The sequence below is a fragment of the Rhodamnia argentea genome, chromosome 4, assembly GCF_020921035.1.
Source record: "Rhodamnia argentea isolate NSW1041297 chromosome 4, ASM2092103v1, whole genome shotgun sequence".
Lineage (NCBI taxonomy): Eukaryota > Viridiplantae > Streptophyta > Magnoliopsida > Myrtales > Myrtaceae > Rhodamnia > Rhodamnia argentea.
In genome coordinates, this window is record NC_063153.1 from 16,438,167 (window position 1) to 16,459,320 (window position 21,154).

The 21,154-nt window shown below is 39.0% G+C and overlaps 3 protein-coding genes across 4 annotated transcripts; all 3 read left to right on the plus strand.

The window, feature by feature from the left end:
- Positions 1–2,673: 2,673 nt before the first annotated feature.
- Positions 2,674–6,390, plus strand: LOC115728577 (glucan endo-1,3-beta-glucosidase 14). 2 transcript variants are annotated; one of them, XM_048278271.1, is made up of 3 exons: positions 2,674–3,110; positions 4,009–5,045; positions 6,075–6,390. In XM_048278271.1, the coding sequence occupies exons 1-3, from the start codon at positions 3,044–3,046 to the stop codon at positions 6,171–6,173; spliced, it is 1,203 nt and encodes a 400-aa protein (XP_048134228.1). In that variant the 5' UTR covers positions 2,674–3,043; the 3' UTR covers positions 6,174–6,390. The 2 variants fall into 2 exon arrangements, with proteins under 2 accessions (XP_048134228.1, XP_030514756.1); XM_030658896.2 differs by having other exon boundaries at positions 2,677–3,110; positions 6,087–6,390.
- Positions 6,391–9,071: 2,681 nt separating this feature from the next.
- Positions 9,072–10,590, plus strand: LOC115730293 (umecyanin-like). The gene is made up of 2 exons (XM_048278285.1): positions 9,072–9,364; positions 10,150–10,590. Exons 1-2 carry the CDS (start codon positions 9,163–9,165, stop codon positions 10,491–10,493), a joined length of 546 nt encoding a protein of 181 aa, XP_048134242.1. The 5' UTR covers positions 9,072–9,162; the 3' UTR covers positions 10,494–10,590.
- Positions 10,591–18,683: 8,093 nt separating this feature from the next.
- On the plus strand, positions 18,684–19,776 carry LOC115728581 (umecyanin-like). The gene is made up of 2 exons (XM_048278283.1): positions 18,684–19,012; positions 19,307–19,776. Exons 1-2 carry the CDS (start codon positions 18,808–18,810, stop codon positions 19,663–19,665), a joined length of 564 nt encoding a protein of 187 aa, XP_048134240.1. The 5' UTR covers positions 18,684–18,807; the 3' UTR covers positions 19,666–19,776.
- The last annotated feature ends 1,378 nt before the right edge of the window (positions 19,777–21,154 follow it).

A 21,154-nucleotide genomic window follows, 5' to 3' on the forward strand; every position in this document is an offset into this window, starting at 1 on the left:
TTGTCTTTTGATTTCCAAGTCATTATTGCTTATCAAGTTTTTCTTTTTGAACAATAAAGAAATGGTTAAGCAATAATCGAGAATATAAGTGATGCTGGGGTTTTTCCCTTTTTCTGATTTCTAAGTCATCATTGTTCATCAAGTTTTTCTTATTGAAGAACTAAATAAATGCTTAAGAAATAATCAAGAATATAAGTAATGCTAGGGGTTTAATGTTTCAAAAGAAAGCTATCTATTTAAAAGTTAATGTGGCAGATTATTAGTGGAAAGAGGTTTCATACCGTTTGAAACTCATGAGACGGAGAGTAGAAAATAACAATAATGTAAGATAAGATAAGATGTGAGAATTGAAAAATGTAACTGAAAAGAAAATTGGTCATTAAATTGCAATAGTAATGGACAATCCTTCCTCTGTCTCATGAACTTCAAACGGTATGAAACCTCACATCTTATCTTATGTTACATTGTTGTTATTTTCTACTAATGGTCATCATTCAATGCTCCTCTTTAATACCCAATAATCAGTTTCAATTTTCCAATTAAGAGGGTTCATATTTTTTTTTTTGTTGTTGTAGAAATTGTTGCATCCTTTACCCGTTGCTTTCCGATTAGGTGTTTAGTTCAGCTTTCTCAAAAGTTTTGGGTTTTCAAAGTCCCTTGACGGAATGCCAAGGTTTTTTACAAGCTTTTTCAAGGGCTATTTGGGCAAATGCCAGCCTTGAGAAGATCAAAAGCTCAATGTTGATCCCTACTATCATTAAGCTTTTAGCATTTGACCAATTGCTAGCCTAGGTTTAAATATTTTTTTTCTTCTAAAACTACCTCGCCAATTCTTCCAAATGCCAATTTGCCCCCTTGTTGTTATTGTTTATCTTCTTTGCTGCAAGGGCGGCTGGCGAGAGCCAACAAAACCAAATCTGGATAACAAAAGGTTAGAGAGAGGCCGACGATGTTGCACAACCCCACGCCAGCTTGAGGGTTTCAGTGATTTTAAATAAAAAAATAAAAAAAAAAAATTCATCCAATGCCCTTTGCAAAGAAGTTTTTACCATACTATTTAACCTAAAGCCCATTTTCAAAAGAGTTTTTACCAAACACAATTTGCATTTCCCAAACCTCTTTAGCTAAAGGCATTTGTGTTTCCCACAACCCATTGCCAATGCCAAACCAAACATCTAACTCTCCACTTTTTCAAAACATCTTACCTTCTATACAAGATGTCCGAACAACAATTCAAGCACGAAATAAACAATACTTTGATGAGTAGTTTGTTTGATATGTTCAAATAGATATTTGCGGAGAAACAACATGAATGTTTTGAGCTTTGATCCAATGATTAATGTCGTTCCTAAATTTATAATTTGTACAATAACATGGTATCATAGCTCGGATTACCAACAAGTCTAGACTCAACAGTTATACGGGAGAATATGGATTGTCGCGATTTCTTCCTAGGGCTCAATATGTGATAAGAGATTGTTGGGGTTATCCTATATCGATTGTGGTAGGGGCTAGTGGTCGGTTTATAAGTGTGAGGGAAAGCCCATCTTTTGAGCAAGCTTTTGGAATGAGAGAGACCCAAAATCATCAAACATTGACTAGTACTAAGCATGGACAATGTAGATTCTAAATTCCTGGTAAATGTTCAAGCTAGTCCATAGATTGTATAAAAATATTTAAAAGTTCAGGAATTATTTTGAACATTAAACCAAAGTTCAGGGGCAACATTACACATTTAATCAAAGTTCATGAACCGTTTAAATCCTTTTGCCATACTTCATGGAAGGAATTGTAACAAAATTATCGTCTCTTCGGGTTAACAGCATGACAAATCCTAAACCGGTACAATTGCATTAAATTTATCCGAAATTATTTTTTTACCACAAAAAATCCCAAACCGGTTCATCTATAACAAATTTGTCCAAATTTTTTTTACCACTAAAAACTCCAAACTTGCATACTTGTAACAAATTTATTTCTAAGTAATTTTTTGACCACAAAAAATTTTAAATTGATACTCTTACGATAAATTTATCATATGTTAGTTTCTGTTAAATTTTACAGTCAAATTGCTGAGTTAGATGAAGTGTGAAAGTTGGTAGGTGTACCAATTTGAGATTTTTACTTTCTGTTTGTTACATGTGTATTAGTTTAAGGTTTTTCATGGTATTAATCTAATTTGACGAAAACTATCAAAAGGACAAATTCATCATAGATATATCAGTTTGAGATTTATAGTGACCAAAAAATTAATTTTGAGCTAAATTTATTATAAATCTATTAGTTTCAGATTTTTTATGGTATTTAAAAAAAAAATCATCCCTGTGGCCCCCACACGTGAAGAGGCTCGCGCGTGAGCAAGAGACCGAAAAGCCTGCGCGTGGGGGTTTCTAAATTGGAATCCCGTACGTTACGAAGACAGGGCGACACGCAGGATCCGAACTCTGCTGAATCTTCGTCGTTGAAAAATTTCTTCTTTCATGTTGAGATTTTAGTTTTTCTTTCCTTTTTTCTCCATATTCTTTTCGAAACCAGCGTAACGCCGTACAAGCCAGCACCGACCACCGTGGTTGTTCCCCAGTAACTATTCACCAAAATGACAAATAAATAAATAACTAAAAACTCCGACTTTTTCGAAGAAAATTTCCAAGACAGCCCAAAAACCCCGTCTTTGAGAACGACCGCCATTATGAAAACCCCCTCACCTTTATCGTCCCTTCTTTCTTGATTCGTTCCCCCACCCGCTGTTTGTATATATTCAGCGACGAGAGGGAAGAAAGCGAGAGGATTGGAGTATTGCAAGTAGAAAAAGCGAAGGTGGGTGTTTGGGAAAAGAGATGGTGCAAAGTGTTAAAGGTGTGCGATTTCAGTGAGAGAGACACAGATATACAGAGTGGAAGGGAATCTTCCGAGTCTTATGGCATGCCTGAGGAAGCAGGAAGACGACGCTTTGCGCTGAAGGAGATCGAATTCTCGGTTTTGCCCTCGTCTCGCGTCTCGCGATCGGCCCTCGTCAAGATCTTGTTTCCACAAGGAGGAGGAGATGAAGCGGGGCAAGCTCTTTGTACAGGGTCTCTATCTATTATTGCTCTGGAGTAATGACCCAATTGGTAATTTCCCTTTCTTTTTTGGGTTTGGAGTTCGAATTTAGTCTTTTTCCTTTTCTTGCTGTCAATTTCTGTGGGATTCTTGTTTTCTTTGGCCGAAATTGAGTACCTGGTGTGATCGTCTTGATAGGGAATTGTTCTTGAATTGGGTCCTTTTAGGATGTGGGCTTATAGTATTTTTCCTCTTGTCGTGGATATGATACTGCAAGTATAATAAGAAGTTGAAATTGAATCGACTCTGTTTTGTGGTTAGTGGTGCTAAGCCCTTACCTACTTGACTGGACTGTTCCAACTTCGGAAAATTCAAGACAATTTGGATGAGAGTTTGCTTATTTCAATAGCAATTGATGTCTCAGAGCTTTATCTCTCAACCATTCCTGTGCGCGCACACTGGGGCGTACGTGTGTGTTTGGGGAGTGGTGCAAATGGTGATCTGTTACTTGTCAGTACTTGTGATTGTGGGAATCCAAGAAAGATCATCTCCTGGATGGCTTTCTTGAAGGTTGATTTTAAAGCATTCATATCGATCGAAACTGTTGTTATGTAGTGTTCTGATGTGCATGATCTTAGGTTTTCGCAGTTCTCTAAATCTTTAGAACAAGAGAAAGGAAATCCCTCTTATCAGATTTCTCTGTGCACAAATAACGTATTGCTCCATGTTAAACAAAAATTCTGCTGTGTTTCTGTTGCTTGTATGTTGCTCTGTTCGATACTAGAGTCTATGTCAATGTTTGACTTTCGGGTCAAGACTGCTTGACAATCATAATGGCAATGACACACATCAATCTTAGAGGATCAGTTATATGAGAATTTCAGTCTTCTGTAGTTAGCTGCACGTAGTATCTCTAAATTCTGCAGCGCATACTCGGTAAAATTGATAAAGTTGGCTGTATTTTCTCAGTTGCATGGGCTGCTGAAGCATTCATCGGTACCTATGGAATAAATTACGGGAGGATTGCAGATAATATCCCTTCCCCTGACGAAGTTGTTACTCTTCTCAGAGCAGCGAAAATAAGGAATGTACGTATTTATGATGCTGATCACAGTGTCCTCAAAGCTTTTAGTGGAACTGGACTCGATTTAGTTGTTGGGCTTCCGAATGGTAACCTAAAAGATGTCAATGCTAGTGAAGATCATGCATTGGATTGGGTTAAAGAGAATGTGCAGTCTTTCCTCCCTGACACGCGGATTCGCGGGATCGCAGTGGGCAATGAAGTGTTAGGAGGAAGCAATGAGCTCTGGAGTGTTCTTTTGGGCGCAGTGAAAAATGTGTACAATGCCGTAAAGAAACTTCAGTTGGATGACGTGGTGCAAATAACAACTGCACATTCATCGGCCGTCTTTGCCAATTCTTATCCTCCCTCTTCTTGTAAATTCAATGATAATGTGGACCAGTACATGAAGCCTCTATTGGCATTTTTCCACGAAATCGGTTCCCCATTCTGTTTGAATGCTTACCCATTTTTGGCTTATCTGAGTGATCCCGGGAACATTGACGTCAATTATGCCCTCTTCCAGAAGACCCAGGGGATCTATGATGAGAAAAACGATATACACTATGATAATATGCTAGATGCTATTATTGATGCTGCCTATGTTGCCCTTGAGGATGCTGGATTTAAAAAGATGGAAGTCATTGTCACCGAGACAGGGTGGGCTTCAAAAGGAGATAGTAACGAAGCTGCAGCAACAGTGGATAATGCAAGAACATACAACTATAACCTGCGCAAAAGACTTGCCTTAAGGAAAGGGACTCCTTTGAGACCAAAATATGCACTGAAGGCTTATATTTTTGCCTTGTTTAACGAGAATCAGAAACCGGGACCGACTTCTGAGAGGAATTATGGACTGTTCAAGCCGGATGGAAGCATTTCTTATGAGATAGGATTTCCGGCGCTTAAATCTTCATCTGCAACATCTCTGCGTGTCTCTTTGAAGGTATGCAAATTTATGATCATCAGATTTTGTTAATCTTGATAGATGACACCTGGGGTTTGCGGGAAATTGGTCTTGCTAATGTTGTTGTAGGGTCATCAAATTTCTGTTTCAATGTAATATTTAGAATCATGGCATGCTCATTAGGCCATTTTTCCTTTCTGTCGGGTTTCTCTTTTGATGCCAACTGCGGATCTCACCAACTCTTTTCTCCAATGAATCGCTGTAGCATGGTTTTATTTTAGCCAATTTTCCTTTTCACTTGCAATGAGTCTAGACAAGAGAAAACATTAAAGTGAAACTCTCCTTCTCAAAATAGGTAAGCGATCTGATTCTTGCAACACTCAAGCTTCCTGTTTTGACTCAAAAGTGTAACTGATATGCCTAGGTCCTTGAATGTGATTACTTCGAATCATGGTACTTTGAGCCCGACAGAATTCATTTACCAGAAAGTTTGTATTTTTGTGCCATCAACCAATTAGTCAATTGCAGTTTGCATCCTATGGGCTCATATCAGTCGATGTGGAGAATTTTTTTTACTCATCTTCGTTCCATCTGTGATCATTCCTGGTGGCTACAAAGTAGCCTTCATGCATTTTACCTTAGCAAATTGGGCAATAGTCATGTTTCTAATCCTCCAATCTACCAACAAACAAAAGAAGTATACCATTTGATCCCTTAATCAGCCAAAAAAATTGTAGTAAAAATGTATTATATCATGAGAAGGGAAGATAGTCCATTCCACCAAATAGGCCAATCGTATTGAAACTGCAGTTTGAGCCTTGAGGCTGCATGGAGATTTGCTTTATAAGTTTGTGGAATATGTCTAGTGTATTGTCACATCTGACTTGTTCATTTTCCTTAATACTTTCAAGTCAGAATCCTCTCTTATGTGAAGCTAATGTACATATTTCACCGTATAAACCACTGTTCCATATTGATTTGCGTTCATAGAAAATAATTTTTTTATGCCAAATGGTCTAAGGTTTTGAAGTCCTCTGTTTTCTCACGTGGTTTTTTCTCCTGCTCTTGGTGTCTATGCAGGTCATTCAAGCTCGAGCTTGTTTTGGGTCAAACTTCGCTGTGCATGTGGCCTCTACAGTGATACTGATACTGTTTTCCAGATTCTAAAATCAAGTCGGGATTTTTCCATTCATTTGGCACCAGCCATCTGAGGGGGTAGGGTTCTGCGGTTCTACAGATTACAACGGATATAAAAGATGATATATTCATTTTCCAGGAACGTTACCCAAAAATCTGCTGAGTATTTTCACTCGAGCAGGAATTGCATGACTTTGGGCAGATTCAAAAGCCTCTCTTCCTATATCAGTTATACAGGTCTCTCTCTTTTCTCTCTTTCCAGGATTTCTGGGTGGTTCTTAACTGTTGCTTGCATTGCATTGCATTTTCATGTGACCTGTCTCTCGCGCGCCCGGGGGAGGGGGGGCGGGGTTGGGGGGAAGTACATCAATTGGCGTTTGTACTGCGTGACATGTTGACATGATATCACCGGCTGATGACATGCTTCTTTTGGCCCGCCGTCGCTCCTTGTAGGCATTATTATATATCCGATATACTTACACAGCGCGAAGGGTTGGCAATTCATGTTCACTTGTCAAGTATTGAGGGTAATATCGCTGATGACGCGGCGCTCGTTTCATCCAAATAATGACATAATCAGCAGAGCCCTTGTTAAGGGCTTTTTCTCATTGGCAATACAAAAATTTGTGGACTAAACTGCAAATTGATAAAGAGTGAAATTCAGTTTTTTGTGCATTTTTACCTCACGATTTGAAGGCAAAGATGCACTGCTATTTGTTGCAGCTTTTAAAACGAGATTTGCTCATGAAGAAAAAGCATTCTTAGACAATGTCTTGGTCAACATCTGTAGGTGGGAAATTAGTTTGGTGAAGATGTTTCCATCTGGGACAAACTCTTCTAGGGATGACTCAAGCCTTGCGTAGAAAACACCTAGAGGTCGGCACATGTATTGACTACGTTGTTCACCGAAGCGAAGAACATACTATAATCTAAACGATATAAAAACCGGTTATTTCCAAAGTTCAAATTGCCGTGCATGTGCAGCCATTTTTAAAATAAGAAGCCGAAGCGAAAAATCCGAACACGAGTCTTCCCGCCATCGATACCCCGTCAAACGATATGGGCAACCGATTCTTCGAAAATGTCTATAATCAGCGACACGGCTATTATTCTACATATATGTGCACAAAATGTCCAATGAAGATGAAGAAAAACTGAAGGTCCAAAGTGCTTAGCGAAGAAAAAAATAAGCGAGAGACATAAATAGTCAACGAAGGGCCAGAACGAAGTGATAAGAACGCGTAATCAAACTAATTATAGCGGAAATCATGACCAAAGATAAAAGGAGTCAATATTTCTAGACGGTGATTTTCTCTATCAAACCCCAATTTCACTCAAAATTGATTACCAAAACAGCCTTAAATTTATTGCAATTGTGCCAATTAAGTCCTAAACTTTTTTTTTTGTTAGTTGAATCATAAATCTTTTATAATCAGTGCCAGTTTAGTCCACTTTGTTGGCCCGTACTAACATGGATATTTTTTAATAAATTTTTTTTCTTATTTTTTTCCCTCTTTCTTTTGTTTTCCTTCCTAAACCTACTGCTACCGTGGCCGGCGAGCTTCCGGGGAGGGCTTCATAGCCCCCGATCGGCCTCACCTCCGGCGCGCCTCATTGAAAAGGACGCATCGTTGGTAATTATCCCCTCAAAATTACCTAAAGAAATTATAAAATAAAAAGAATTGCACAAATACGTCGATGTGTTTATTTTATATTCACGATGTCACCGCCCTAGAGCAGGTATCAACTCGTGGCGGTGCATTTATTTATCCCTGTTCGTTCCAGAGCTCGCTTTAAAAAATAAAAATAAAAATGAATCACCTGCTCATCTCTCTCTCTTTCCTTTTGTCCTTTTGTCTTTTTGTTTTTTGGTCGAATTTTCCTTGTTTTCTTCCAAATTCTTTTCTACTTTCATTTCGACTTCTATTTTTCATGCATAGTTTTTTGCCATGTCAACGCTACCTACACTAACAAATATTTGGACAAAAGCTGGCGTCAATTTCCGGCGTGCCACGTCACTAGATTTGGTCGTGAGCTCGCCAAAAAGAACCGAAGGGCACTCGATAAAGAACGTTTAGGACTTCATGCTTCAAGGTTCGTGGGTTTCAAACGTAAATTTATTGGAGACTGGAGAGGGCGCTCTTGAGTTGGCAATAGCGTAAGTTAAATTGTTACACACCGCTTGACAACGGATTCCATCTATTAATTTAAACATTATGAGTTAGGACTTTCTAACCATCTTCTAATTCCAGCAAACGTAGGTTGACGCATGCAGGAGCTTCGTTGACTTTTCTTGGCCAGTGAAGAGATACATGTCTGCACCAGATGATTCTAATGGGGATGCCACCATGAGGTTTGTCCTGAATTTCGAAATAAAATAGCAATCCATTGTCACATCAAAAAAGAAGATGACCTAGGCAAGTCATAAGCTTTAATTGGATTATAGACCAAGGATCGAACCACTCTTGCGCCAAATCGTCAAAAGTGTTCTTTTTCTTGCTGATTTGAGGTACATTAATGTCGAAATTTTAATTCTTTTCCCCTAAAGTCAGTATTACTTGAACAAGTTATACGTATCCTCCATGTTTAGGAATGCGACCACCCACCTATTTCGAAAGGTTTTTACTTATCACGAGGGAGCACAAATCGATCTGCGCCGATTCAGGACAAAGTGAGACAGTTACATAGGATATCGTTGTTTAATTTAGAGGTGCTGCATGCAATGATAATATAAATGTTACTTGTGTTGTCAAAGATATAATTTCACTAACCAAACCAAAAAGAAAGCATTAAAAGGCCCACCAAATCAAACGCAAGTGTTTTCAACCGTCCAAGGATTGAAGAGACTTTCCAACTGACTTCAAATCCTCCGGCTACATAAGCATGCATAACTGCAACAGAAATTTGCACATATACACTCCGACCGCATCATCAGTTGGCAAGCACAAACCACAGGTTTAGGCACCCAGGGCGACCTGAGATACACACATAGCTTCGACACGGCGCTGCGCTTAGCAAGATGGCCAGGGATAGAGCGATGCACAACTTAGCGGGTCGTGCTCTAGCGATCGCGGTGGTGGAAATATTGGCGATGTTGAGGAGCATGGAGGCGGCGTCATACACGGTGGGAGACTCCGCTGGTTGGAGCACCCCGGGGAACGGGGCCTCCTTCTACTCTAGCTGGGCGAGCGGCCACACCTTTCGTGTCGGCGACGTTTTAGGTACAATCACCAATTCTTCGGCTTTCATCGATCATGTCCACCGCCAATAAAGAGTTTGTGTATATATAGTTAGTATTTATTTGACATTTGAAATGATAATGTAATTCGAACTATACAAACTATGATTAATTTGAATACTATCAGCTCTAGTCATTACAACTTAGCTACATGTCCCATGGACGAAAGTGACGAACTATTATCATATATGTTGAGATATACGTATGAATTGTATTAGAAAAGTCTCACATCAAAAAATTAATGCAGTGTGGAGTTGCCAATATGTATTAATTGGCTCATAATTCAATGGCTTAAGCGTTTGAGCGAATGTAGATTCGATTGAATATGTCAACTTGACTCGGATTTGAGCTCCCTTTTGATAATTCCATCCGATAAATGTATCGAACTTTTGTTAGTCGCTCCCAACAATATATGTGAACCATAGTCAACCCACTTAAGTCCACTTAATATGCTTCTTTTGCCCCTTGAATGTTCTGCACACTTTGATTTGCCAAGAAGTTTGAACATGCTTGACATTCAAATTTTTTTAATGATTTTTTGACCGTTTATATGGCTTGGTTTCAATAAGTCAACGGGAGAAATAAGCATCACTTACTCTAAATTGCTCAAACCACAAGTAAATTTTTTGACATAGCTCGAGAAGAAGTAGCATTAGATGGACCAATATGGTTATTAGTATTACACATGGCGCTATACCATTAACAGGACATGTATAGATTACATGTGCGATTTTTAATCTGAATGGAAAAATTCATTTGACTTTGCAGTCTTCAACTTCATTGATGGCCAACACAGCGTTGCCGTCGTCTCGCCGTCGGACTTCAACAGCTGCAACACCGCTTCTCCAATCGCTCTCCTGACTAGTGCGCCCGTGGACTACACCATCAACACCACCGGGACCTTCTACTTCATATGCACCCATGACTCTCATTGCTCGCAGGGCCAAAAGCTGGCCGTCACAGCCGGCACGGCTTCTGGCCCCACCACCAGCCCGCCCGGCACCACCACTCCGCCTCCTCCTCCACCTCCGGGCCATTCTGGCACGGGTTATCTGTACGCCTCAGACCGTGCCGTGTTTGCTTCTGTGGCCTTGTATTTTCTCATGATGTAGCTGGAGCACTGGGGTCAAATTGACTAGGACTACTATTTGTGCGAATAAGATTATTGTCTAGCGTGTGTCATGGTATACCTACGTTTTGTCGTTCTCTCTCTCTCTCTCGTTGATGAGAATAAAGCTTGGTTAATTTCTATGTTAACATATTGTGTCACGAGATTGATTTTCTTTTTCATAAATAAATAAAAATGAGCTCACGGGTGATGTCATACTCAACTTAGCCACCGCTATTGGAGATTGTCAAATACTTTAATGGCTCAACCTTTTTTCATTTCCCTTATGACTTTGATACTCATTTTTTTGGGCTTTGACAATCCTATCATTTGTGTGGCCCATCACTTCTTATATGCTTCCCTTTTTTTTTTTTTTCAACTCTTTAATTTCGTTTCTTCTTTTTCACTTTACGGGTCCCACTTCCGTCTTCCTTAATCATCTTCCCCTGTGTCGGGCAAAATTGACATCCGTGCACTGGCATTGAAGAGACTAAATAACTACCTGTGTGGTTGTATGCGTCTTGAGTTGCTATTCGAGGAAATCCTCTATAAAAAGCTCGAAAGGAGGCGCTCACAAATCATCAAATCTAGTACGAGTGTCTCGACGCGTTCACTTCTTTCAAGCTCGGTAGAGTTTTGAGAGCATCATTGGCAAAAAGGGTCTTTGATGGTTGGTGTGTTAGCATTGATGAGAACTTCTTGCCGAAGGAATATATCTACCCTTGATCTTCATGATTTTTACTTCAGAGAATGTACCTACTAGAATTTTGCAGTGACTTTTTTTTTCATGCTAATATTGTCTAAGTATGTTTCATGAAATGATTATTGTTTTCTTTCCAAATATATCTATGGTACTATTCTTTAAATTCATGCGTGCACTAGCATCGAAGAGATTGAATAACTACCCGTGAGATCGCATGGGTCTCGAGTTGCTATTTGATAATACAAATTAGAAAAGGTCGAAAAACCGAAGGAGATTACATTGAGCAGCCAGGATGGCAAGATACTCACGAATCATCAAATCGAGTGTGGTGGCCTTGACGCGTTCACTTCTTTCGAGCTCGGTAGAGTTTTGAGAGCATCATTGATGGATAGGGTCTTTGACGGTTGGTGTGCTAGGATGGATGAGAACTTCTTGTTGAAGAAATATATCTACCATTGATCTTCATGATTTTTACTTGAAAAAGTTTAAAGAATGTACCTTTGAGAAATTTGCAGTGATTTTTTTTTTTGGCTAATATTGTCTGACTATGTTTCATGAAATGATCATTGTTTTCTTTCCAAGTATATTTACGGTACTATTATTTAACTTCATCCGTGCACTGGCATTGAAAAGATTGAATAACTACCCGTGGGTCGCATGGGTCTCGAGTTGCTATCCGAGGAAATCCTCGCTGAAAAGCCAAAGAGATTACATTGAGCGGCTGGGATGACAATGTACTCTCGGATCATCAAATCGAATATGGATGCCTCGATGCATTCACTTCTTTTGAGCTCGATAGAATTTTGAGAGCAACATCGGTGGATAGGGTCTTTGATGGTTGGTGTGTTAGGATTGATGAGAGCTTCTTATTTAAGGAATATATCTACCTTGATCTTCGTGATTTTTACTTGTAAAAGTTCAGGGGATGTACCTACAAGAATTTTGCAGTGACTTTTTTTTCATGCAAATATTGCTTGACTATGTTTCATGAAATGATCATTGTTTTCTTTCCAAGTATATCTACGATACTATTATTTAACTTGATCAATGCACTTGCATCGAAGAGATTGAATAACTACCTTGTGGGGTCGCATGGGTCTTGAGTTGCTATTCCGAGGAAATCCTCTATAAAAAGGGTCGTAAAGCCAAAGGAGAGATTACATTGAGCACCTGGGATGACAAGGTGCTCATGGATTATCAAATCGAATATGGATGCCTCGACTCGTTTACTTCTTTTGAGCTCTGTATCAACAAATTAAAAGTTTAGAAACCATATTACATATTGAGCCTAAGTTCAAAGAGCATTTGCGTCATTATCCCACAAAAAAACCACGTCGGTATTCGCCATTAGCCAATTTGGAAGGACTTGAAAGAAGAACTTGATTGCACTATTTTGATAAATTTTAGTACTTGATTGTACCTTTTGAAAGTTTTAACATCCCATCACACTTTTGTTATAAATTTTAAGACTTTTCAATATACACGGCGGTTCATTCCGATTCCTTTTTTAATAATAATTTTTAAAATAATAAATAATAAAATAAACATAATAAATTATAAATTATAAAATACAATTAAATTGTACATTGTAATAAAATATGGGGAAAAAAAAAAGAAGGAATGAGCTTGAACTTAATGAATTATCATTAAGCGCTTACATATCTTCTTGGGGATAGAAGAATCAAAGCCCATGTAGTTCTTTTACCTTTGAGAACCCCAACTTACCTCATCGTCAATCGTATGGTTGGTACCCGGGGGGGTGGTATCTCCAACATCATCGCTAAAAAATTCGTATTCACGATCTAACTCTTGGTGTCGATTTATCGCCCTCCCCCCATTCCCCAAAAAAATTTTAAGTTTCAAAAGTGGGGTTAATCTTGAACGGCGAGAGTCCAAAATTAATCATCCAGACTAAATACTTGTTCAACGCAACCGTTGAAGAAGGGGTTGATAATATTTGACGAGCGATGAGGGCGGAACTGGATAATCGATTTGGTGACTCTTCCACCACTTGATTTCAAAATCTGTACTATGTTCGCATCACGAAACTCAAATTGAGTGGTTAAATATTTTTCTAATTCAGAAATACTACTGTTGCCCTTCTTTTTTTTTTTTTTTTTTGCCTACTCTTAAGCATATTATACCCTCTACTAAGTGAACTACCACATTCGCTACGTGAGGCAGTAGATTGTAAAGATCCGGAATCACTTAAACAATATCTACTAGAAAATTCTCCATATAATGCTACTATAGATTCTTTAATATCTCATAATATATTTGAAATATCTATTGAATCTTCCAAATGTAAACAATCATGATAATACACATTCAAATAATCTTGTAAACCGTCTAATTTAATACGTGGATAAAAAACAATACCAACTAAATAGACAAGAGGAATTTGCAAATAATAATGCAACCATTTTTCTCGCATTACTAAAATAGTTCGACCTAATTCGGTATCATTTTCATATTCACTAAAAACACTACCAATATTAACACACTCTATTAAAAATAAATGCGTTGTAGGATAATAAATACAAGATAAAGTCTTAGTAGCATCATTAAAAATTTTCAAAATATCTAAAATTTTCTTGCAAACGTCCCAATGTTGAGGAAGTAAAGTAATTTGGGAATATTTTGTGAAATAAACATACATAATAAATCTTTATATTCAAAAGTTTGCCGAAGAAATCTAGAATTCCAACGTCGGAATATCTTTTGGAAAACTTCTTGCCCTTCTCCCATTTTGTTTACAAAATTTTCCCCATGATTTCATACAATGGGGACGACTCCATAAAAATTTAATTGCACTTTTTACTGGGGCGAGAGAAGTGTCAAGAGTTCGTAAACCATCTTGTACACATAAATTTAAAACATGACAAGCACATCTAATGTGAAAAAATTGTCCGCCGAAAGTGGGTTTGCAAATATTTTCTAATTCGGGAATAGAAGCGGTATTTGCGGCGGCATTATCAAAAACAATTGAAAATACTTTATTTATTAAATTATATTCTTCTAAAACTTGCCTAATTATTCTATAAATATTATGAGCCGAATGTCTTTCATCAAAAACTCGGAATGCAATAAGTCTTTTTTGAATCGTCCAATCGTCACCTATCCAAAGACACGTGACACCCATATAAGAATGAATTTACCAAGGATCACTCCAAATATCGTTACCTATATGCACACGTCCATTGAATTCGCAAAAAATTTTGCTAAAGATTTTTTTCTTTTTATAAAGATGAAAAACTTCGTTTAAGAGTATTTTTGGAATAGTTGGCGTGAACCAACGCAGTATTTATCAAATATTTCATATTAAAATTTTCACCGGTATTAAACGGAGCATGATCAAGGGCAACATATTCACCTAATGTTTGTTTATAAAGTGCTTCTGAAACGAAATATAGGATGAGAATTAGAAGTGGCGTACCCGGAAATTTGTTGTTGCGTATTGTCGATCCTCGCTTGCGTTGGATGTTTTTTGTCAAATGCCGACGGAATGTTCGTAGCCATCTCCTTTGTAAATTTATATGTTTGCGAACAATATTTACATTTTATATTATACTTACCTTCGACTTCATCACGACCTTGTCGAAGTGTAGCCACAAGTCGGATGTATTATCTCGGCCCTTCCGTTCCGGCTCATTTGCCGTTGACGTTTCTTCAACACCGGTGGGAGGATGAAGACTTTCTTGTGTTGGGATGTGCTGACGTTCGAATCGGGACATAGTTGATACTATCATCGTCATCTTCCCAACTTGCATACTCACGAAGATCATATTCGGGAATGGGATATCGGAATCTCCCATAGTCTTCTTCCCCTTGTCGATAGATTTCCCTTCCACTTGCCATTTTTGAGAGAATTGATCGGAAATCCGATTGAGAGAATTGAGTCGGGATTGAGAGAATTGGGAGAATTTGAGCGATTTGAGAGGATTTCGGAGAGAATTCGGAGATTGTTCGGAGAATTTGTGACAAAAATGAAAGGGGAGTATATGTATTTATAGGCAAGAATTATTTTTAATTATTTTTTTTTTTTTACAAGCAACGGCCCAAAGAGGGGAGGGAGGGGGGGTAGGGGGTAGTGGCGGGCCCGGGGCCGAGAGCCCAACGGCTCTCTGGCCCCGGGTTCGCCTTTATTTTATTTTATTTTTTAATTTCACACGTCGAACCAAGAGGTTTCGGACGTCAACGGGCGGTTCGGCCCACGAGCCCAAATGGCACCCTCTAACTTCCAATACACTTATCATATTGTAATTAAAATCAATGATGCCTAACCCTAACATCAAACAACTAGGCCAATCCAAAATGACTATTTTGACCTCAATTTCTTGTTTTATTTTATGGCAAAAGAAAATTGAATTGAAAAAAAATACTCTTTTAGGCTCTATTCATTTCACGAAAATTGAAGTGTTTTTGGAAAATGTTTTTTAGAAAGTCATTTTTCAAGAAAATGACAATATTTTTCTATATTCGGTTGAAATCTGAAAATGACCTAGAAAATATTTTCTGTTGTTCAAGTATGGAAAATCGGATTTGATTTTCCTTCATGCAATCCTTTTAATAATTTTTTTTTAAATTATAACTTTTTAGTTCTAATTTTATTGTTTTCTTTTGTAATTTTTTTTTTGGTCTTTTTTCTTTTTTTTTTTTCTTTTCCTCTCTTATGTAGGCTGCCGGCTATGGCGTCGGCTAGGGGCAAGCTCGAGCCTCGCCATAAGGCGAGGCTCGAGCTTGCAGGTGAGGCTTGGATCCTTACTTGCCTAAGGCCAATCCCCGACCGTGGCCATGGCCGACGATCGGCTATGTAGCACCGACAATCTCCGGAAGGCTCCGTGTTGTATCGAACACGTGTCGGACACCCGACGCCCGTCCGACATGCTTCGACAAGCCGTCAACGTCATGTCGGATTTTCAATACTTGGTCAACTCTTCCGACACACCAGCAACACGGGTGTTGGACATTCCGACACGTGTGGGTAAATTTTGAAAATTTCCAATTTTTTGGGGGTAAAAATGTTAATTTTTAGAAACCAAATATTCTAGAGAAAACTCTACCAACAAATGGTGGATTACTAGAATGGAATGTAATTGAATTTGTCAATTTAAAGTAAGGAAAATTTTCAAATAAGGGCTTAAAATGTTCTGATTTTCTCAAATAAAGGCCTGAAGTTGATTTTGTTTTAAAAAAAGGCTTGAAATGCCTTCTTTGTTTTAAAAAAGTTATAGCCAAAAGGCATTTTCATTTTTTATTATTTTACTTTGTTTTCCTTCCTTTCCTTTTTTTTTTTTTTTTTTCTTTTTCTTTTTCCTTTTCTTTGCCCTTCCCAGCCAATGTCGACCTCAGGCGAGGGCTGCCCACGCCGCCGGTGGGCGGGGTTAGGCCTTGCCTGGGCTGGCATCGGGTGGCCCTTGCCCGGGCCAGCATTGCCCTCACCAAAGGGGTGGCCAACAAGGTGGAAGGCGTCAGGGCGGGCGTTGCCGAAGACCCGGTGGGACAGCGCGGACGAAGAGGATGAAGAGGCCGACGCAATTGGCGGAGAGGCCAAGTGGGGGATGAAGCGGCAAGGTGGGACTGGCGGTCCCAGAAGGCGGTCGGATCAGGACTAGCCGGGATGCGTTGCCGAGGAAGGGGAGGATGAGGGGCAGGACAGGGAGGGAGCGCTTCTTGAGGAGGTAAGAGACCTGCTCGGGGAGGACGAGGACAGAGAAGACATGGGGCGCAAGGGAGAAGAGAGAAGCGAACAAGGAAGAGGTCATATTCTCTCTCTCAACCGTGTTTTTTCGTGGAAACCTCTTATCATCTCGCGCAGACTCTCTCTCTCTGAGCTCAAGCATTGGCTTACTTTCGTTGACTGCCCTTCCCTCTCTAAATCCCATCACCATATAAACATTCTTGAACCTTTCTCGTTCTTCATAGTCTTCTCACTTTACAGCAAGAACAACAACGCCCCACCTTCGTTCGTCTCCAAAAGGGTTATGGCATATATTCATTCAATGGTCTCGCAGAGTTTCCAGTTCTACCTTTGAATTCCTCGAACAGCTCCTGCTTTTGAAAGTCCCCCACTTTGAAATCAACTTGAACGAGGGTGGCGTTGCAAGCCTCGCCAGCCCGAGCGAGGGCGACCCCCACCGGACGGCGGCATGGGCGGCCCTCCGCTCGGCCATGGCCGTGGAGGGGAAATAAAAAGGGAAAAGAGAAAAAGAAAAACCAAAAGAAAATGTAAACATAAAAAGGAAAAAAGGAAAAAATTTAAAATAGTAAAAGACGAAAATATCCTTTTGTCGGGTCCTTTTTTGATACAAAGAGGGCATTTCAGGTTTTTTTTTAAAAACAAAATTCACTTTATGCCCTTATTTTAAAAAATCAGAGCACTTCAAGCCCTTATTTAGAATTTTTCCTCAAAATAATGAATAATACTAACAAACGAATGATTAATGTTTTAGTGTGAATTCATTTTAGGGTTTTTTTATTATTTATTTATTTATTTGTGAATTTGAATCAAATTAGCTTGATTGAAATAATCATAAAAATTTTAATTTTTAATGTGTATATAAAAATATACATTTAATACATAACGTGTCACAATGTGTTTGAATTCTCTATTTTTGAGAAATGACATGTCGGCGTGTCGTGTCGCATGTCGCTTGTTTGTGCTACTTAGATGACCAATCGAAGAAGAAGGGAAAAGAAAAAAATAAAAAAATAAAATAAAATTAAAAGAAAAAGAAAAAGGACATAGAAAATATAAAAATTTTGAATTTTTATAAAAAATGAAAAAAATATTTTTATTAGAGGAAAATATTTTTCACAACTTATTTATTTTTCATGAAAATGGACGGAGCCTTATTCTCTCTTCTCTCTCCACTCAGAGGGAATCCAGAGGCGTCGGCCTGCCAATTTCAAAAGGTTTTTGCTAATCATGGCAGTTTCAAGACAAAGAGATAGATTATACTGTTGGATATCCCTTTCTATTTTAAGGGTATTGCCTACAACGAAAATGTAAAGCCCGATTTATTTTTCAAAAAATGAATAATTTTGAAAAAATCTCTCTAAAAATGATTGTCCATATCACTTACAAAAATAAATGAATGAAAAATATTTTTGCCGTCGACGCAAACGTCTAGACATAAATATTATTCATTAACTAATTATGTCAAGTGATGTAAGCGATCATTTTCCGTCTATTTTATGCAAAATAAATGCTTGGGATTTTTTTTTCAAAAAACAACCGGTTGTATTATTTTCATTGTTTACGAAAATGTCTAGAATGGAAATATTTTTCATTAGTTAATTATCTCAAGCGATTCAAGCAAGTGAAGCCTGAATGTCACTTTATTTTATCAAAGGATGATTCCACTCACCTAACCCTGAAGAAAATATTCCAAGATTGACCAAATCAAAGCGAGTGTTTTTCCACATCCGACGATTGAAGGGACTTTCCAACTAACTTCATGCCCTCCAACTACATAAGCAAGCATAGCTGCATCCGAATAAGCACATCTATGCATTAACACACCTCGACCGCATCGTTTGTTTGCCGGGACAGCTATAGTTTTAAGGTACGAGGGGCGACCTGAGACATACACACACCTTCTCGTTTAGCAAGATGGCCAAGGCTGGAGCGACGACCAAGTCGGCGGGCCTCGTTCTCGCGATGGTGGTGGTGCAACTGTGGGTGATGCTGAGGAGCGCGGAGGCGACAACATACGTGGTGGGAAACACCACCGGCTGGAGCAATAAGGCGAACGGGGGGGCCTCCTTCTACTCTAGCTGGGCGAGCAGCCATACGTTCAAGGTCGACGACATTTTAGGTATAACCCCCCCGACCTGATCGCCGTTTCTTCGACTTTCATCGGTCGTCTACGCTGGGTATAGAAAGTTTGTGTTTAGGGTTAGTGTTCCTACTAAGTGCAAGAACTGTTTATAGAACATCTGACATGATGATGTCCTTTCGTTAGTATCATTTCTGGTCATGACAACTTATTTGCATCTGACAAAGACGAAAATGATGAACTCGCAAGATATATAAATTATAGTGTGTGTGTGTGTGAACATGTTACGAATGAGGTTTTACTCTAAATGTAAAAATTCAATTGCTTTTGCAGTCTTCAACTTCATCTCTGGCCAGCACGACGTCGCCGTCGTCTCGGAGTCGGACTTCAACAGCTGCAGCACCGGTTCTCCAATCAATCTCCTGTCTAATCCGCCGGTGAACTACACCCTCAACAGCACCGGGACCACCTACTTCACGTGCACCCACGACTCTCATTGCTCGGAGGGCCAAAAGCTGTCCGTCACCATTGGCACGGCTTCCGGCCCCACCAGCAGCCCGCCCAGCACCACCACTTCGCCTCCCCCGCCGCCTCCGTCCAATTCCAGCACTCCGTCCAATTCCAGCACGGGTCATATGTATGTCCCATACCTCGTCATCTTCACTTCTATGGCCATTTCCTTGGTCTCGTGATGCGGCAGGAGCGCTAGTGTTGATTGACTAAGACTATTGTTGCGATACCCCTATGTTTTATCAATTCTGTCCCTTGTTGATGAGAATAAAACTTGCTTAATTTCGATGTTATCGTATGATGTCATGAGATTAATTTTCCTTTTTCTAACTCCTAAGTAAATAAAAATGCGGTCACGGTTGATGTCATACTCGACCAAGTCCTCAAGGGAGACTCGCCATTCGATCCAATGGTATCGCGTTTACCAACTTAGCCACCTCCACCGGAAATTACTGCAATTAATATTGCAATTTCTAATGGAAAAATGTCAAAAACTTACTTTATTACTGATTGGGACTTGGCCTGCTGTTCACTGTATTCCACGGTCTTAACAAGAAGCAAAGTCAAACCTAGGAATCAACATGTCTTAAAAAATGGATTTTGAAATATTCGCTTAATGATATAATTTTCTAGGCCCACTTAGTACTTTCAGCATTAATAAAACATGTTTCAATCGATCGATCGTTTATAAAAAAAATCAGGCTAACCCTCCCCACGCCCAACGCAAAAGAATTATACGAAAAGAAATGTGCTGCAACTGCAGGAATTTTGGCCCAATTTTGGAACATATAAAAAAAAAAGACAATGTTTTTTTAATTCCTAATTGAAGGAAAACTTGCTCTTACCACGCCGTTTATTTTCGAGTGATTTCCAATGACTTGTATTGCATCACTTGAAGGGATTGGCCAAGAGAAAATTTCTTCCGATCATGAATAGAAGAAAACACAACTTCAAAAGAAATCATTAAGGGTGCACATGGTAACACTTGGGATTAACTTCTCAACTTATGCAAGTTGATTTTAACTTCTCCTTAAGGAAGATGATTTTTTACTTTTCTTGATTAATGAAAATTCGTTTGATTATGATTGAAAATTTCTACTTTAGAACATTATTAACAAAATCTTCGACGGTCGGTCGGCGCGGGCGGCCGGCATGGGCGTCGGTGGAGGTCAATGTGATCGAAGAAGTGATTCTAAGGTGGAGAAGTAAAAAAATTACTTCTCAAAGTTGGCAAAAATCTTGCCGGAAGTTAAAATTCTACGGAGTTGAAAATCCTACCATAAGTCAATTTTTTTACCAAACGGATTTCTACTTGCAGTTTTTTCAAACGGTTTCCTCGGAAGAAATCCAGTAGAAGTGATTTCGTGTGCATCCTAAGTCGCTCCCAATCCGACCCACGATCCCTCCATCTCGGTAAAAAATGGAAGGTTGTGATTCGGTACATTTCAATATATTTCGAACCGAAGTTATGTCAAAATCAAAAGTTCTAGATTCTCTCTCTCTCAAAATTTTTTTTTTTGGGGGGATTAAGACCTAAGAGGTAGGTGGATTGTCTTTCTTCATTTGCCTTTGTATCTCCCTTGTCTAGTGAATGACTCAATCTCCTAGCATGGATAAAAGAGAAGAGGAAAACGAACGTGAGGAAAGAATCAACGAATGGAAAAGGCAAAG